At 52.5% G+C, this 2,500-nt stretch overlaps 1 protein-coding gene across 1 annotated transcript; it reads left to right on the forward strand.

Moving 5' to 3' along the window:
* Positions 1–508: 508 nt before the first annotated feature.
* On the forward strand, positions 509–1,783 carry B3GNT8 (UDP-GlcNAc:betaGal beta-1,3-N-acetylglucosaminyltransferase 8). The gene has a single exon (XM_015824569.2). The coding sequence runs from the start codon at positions 509–511 to the stop codon at positions 1,781–1,783; it is 1,275 nt and encodes a 424-aa protein (XP_015680055.2).
* The last annotated feature ends 717 nt before the right edge of the window (positions 1,784–2,500 follow it).

Raw genomic sequence — 2,500 nt, forward strand, 5'->3', positions numbered from 1 at the left:
ATTATTATTATTATTACCCTGGTTTATAGTTAACCAGTTGTGTGAACCCAGTCTGTAGTAGTAACACAAATTTCCCAAAATTGCTTTTTCAGGAGGCAACTGGACTTTCTTGTTTTTTCTTTGAAGACGTTTCGCTTCTCATCCAAGAAGCTTCATCAGTTCTGGCTGGAGAGTGGGGAATGGAAGGATTTATACTCCTCGCAGACAGCTGGTCATTTGCCTTCTTTTAGAGAGTCGTTGAATGCAAACGACCAGCTGTCTGCAAGGAGTATAAATCCTTCCATTCCCCACTCTCCAGCCAGAACTTGAAGAAGCTTCTTGGAGGAGAAGCGAAACATCTTCAAAGGAAAAACAAGGAAGTCCAGTTGTCTCCTGAAAAAAAAAAGCACATTTGGGACAACCAGGACCCGGAGGACTGAGAATCTCCGGAGACATTTAACACAAATTTCATTATCTGCCTTTCTTCTCTCTTTATATTTTGGCTGTTTTCCACACCAGGAGGAGAAAAATGAATATTTCCCGGTGTCTCTCGATCGCCACGGCGTTGCTAACCCTGGTGGCTCTCAAGGCCTACATCGAATGGACGTCTGAGCAGGAGGAACGATACCCCACGTCCTCCGCCGCCCGTTGGCACAGCAGCTCCATCACCCCTATGCTGCCCTTCGAGAACGTCTCGCCGGCATTTGTCTTCCAGCGCTTTAACGTCTCCTTGGAACAATTCCGCCACAGCATCCCGCGAGGGAAGGCGTACTGGAACGATAAACAATACAAAAATTTCCGGGCGTTGGAAGAAGGCTCAGTGGCCAACGCTTCCTGGAATAAATGCCCCAACGGTGACATGAAGGAACTGGCCACCAAGATCAAGCATTTCAACTCGTATCCGGAGCTGTATAAGAATTTTGTTCTCTACGGGGACTGCAGGAATTATTCCTTCCTGATTAACGAACCCCGTAAGTGTGCCCATACAAAGAACGGCACCTTCCTGCTCTTGGCCATCAAATCCGTGCCCGGCAATTTCGCTGCCCGCCAAGCCGTGCGGGACACATGGGGGCAGGAAGGAGAACCCGGCGGGCTGGCCGTCCGCACTGTCTTCTTACTGGGCACGGCTCAGGGGCAGTTCGGTCCCCGCCTGCAACACCTGGTCCAGTTTGAGAGTCGGAGTTTCGGGGACATCCTGATGTGGGACTTTGAAGACACCTTCTTCAACCTGACCCTGAAGGACTCCCTCTTCCTGCGTTGGACGCTGGAGTATTGTCGGGACGTCCGTTTCATTCTCAAGGGGGACGATGACGTGTTCATCAACACCCCAAAAGTCTTGGAGTATCTGAGCTCGGTGGACGCCAACAAGCCCCTCTACACGGGGCAGGTGATGTCCAACGCCTCACCCTTCCGGGACCACCGAAATAAGTACTATGTGCCAGAATCATTTTACGTGGGACCGTATCCAGCTTACGCGGGAGGCGGGGGCTACATCATCTCCGGACCCCTGGCCCGGTTGCTCCTCCTCATCTCTCAGCACGTGGCCTTCTACCCCATCGACGACGTTTACACGGGGTTCTGCTTCCAAGCTCTGGGCATCCCCCCTCAGCCCCACGCTGGCTTCATGACCTTTGATATCGCCGAGAAAGACCGGAGAGACCCCTGCGTGCACAGCCAACTGCTCTTGGTCCATCGGCGCAGCCCCCAGCAGACCCTCCATCTCTGGAAGCAAATCAACAATCCAGATCTCCAATGCGGAGATGAGGCGTTGAACCCCCAACCCGCGAAGCCTCCTGGCTTCTGACCGAACTAGGAAACGGATCGCGTGGAACTCTTGTGTCCTCTGGGCTGCAACGGGGAGGTGCTCAGGTCCAAATCCCATCGAAGTATTTCAGAGGGGACACCCCAACTTAGTGCACTTTTGAAGGCAAGAAGCTGGGGACGGGCACCCCCTTTCTGAACGGCCTCTTCTTAAATTCCTTTCTGCAGATAGTCCGGCGGAAGGCCGAACACTGGACGTGTCCATACCAACAATCCAGGACATGCCATTTACAGATTTAAGAACCATTTTTCCACCAGGCCGATCGGAAAACTGTCCCAGCATCCACCTGGCCTTACCCGAGGATGCCAGGGCTTCATCTGGTACCCTCCAAATAGGCCTGCAACAGCTGGATTTCTAAGAGGCACCTTCCTCCACATCCGGCACCACCAAGGTGGGGGAGCCCGGAAGAGAAACTCCTGGCTAGCTGACCCAATCTTCCTGGATTGCAGAGAGGGTGAAGTATTGTCCGCAAGTGTTTTTTTTTTTTTCCCGTTGTGGCCTGAACCTTTGGGGGAAATCCCCTCCCCACAGCTGGATTAACCAAGAAACCGAGGCAAGAAGCTGATCCTCAATAACGATGGAATGTGGAAGAAAAGTGGAAATAGGATCCTCTGGAATTATCATCAGCGGTGATGAATAGAGAGCCGTGCTGGCCCAGTGGTTAGAAGGCAGCATTGCAGGCTAATTCTGCCCACTGCC

Source organism: Protobothrops mucrosquamatus, unplaced genomic scaffold (assembly GCF_001527695.2).
Source record: "Protobothrops mucrosquamatus isolate PMUCROS unplaced genomic scaffold, P.Mucros_1.0 scaffold2283, whole genome shotgun sequence".
NCBI classification, from domain to species: domain Eukaryota; kingdom Metazoa; phylum Chordata; class Lepidosauria; order Squamata; family Viperidae; genus Protobothrops; species Protobothrops mucrosquamatus.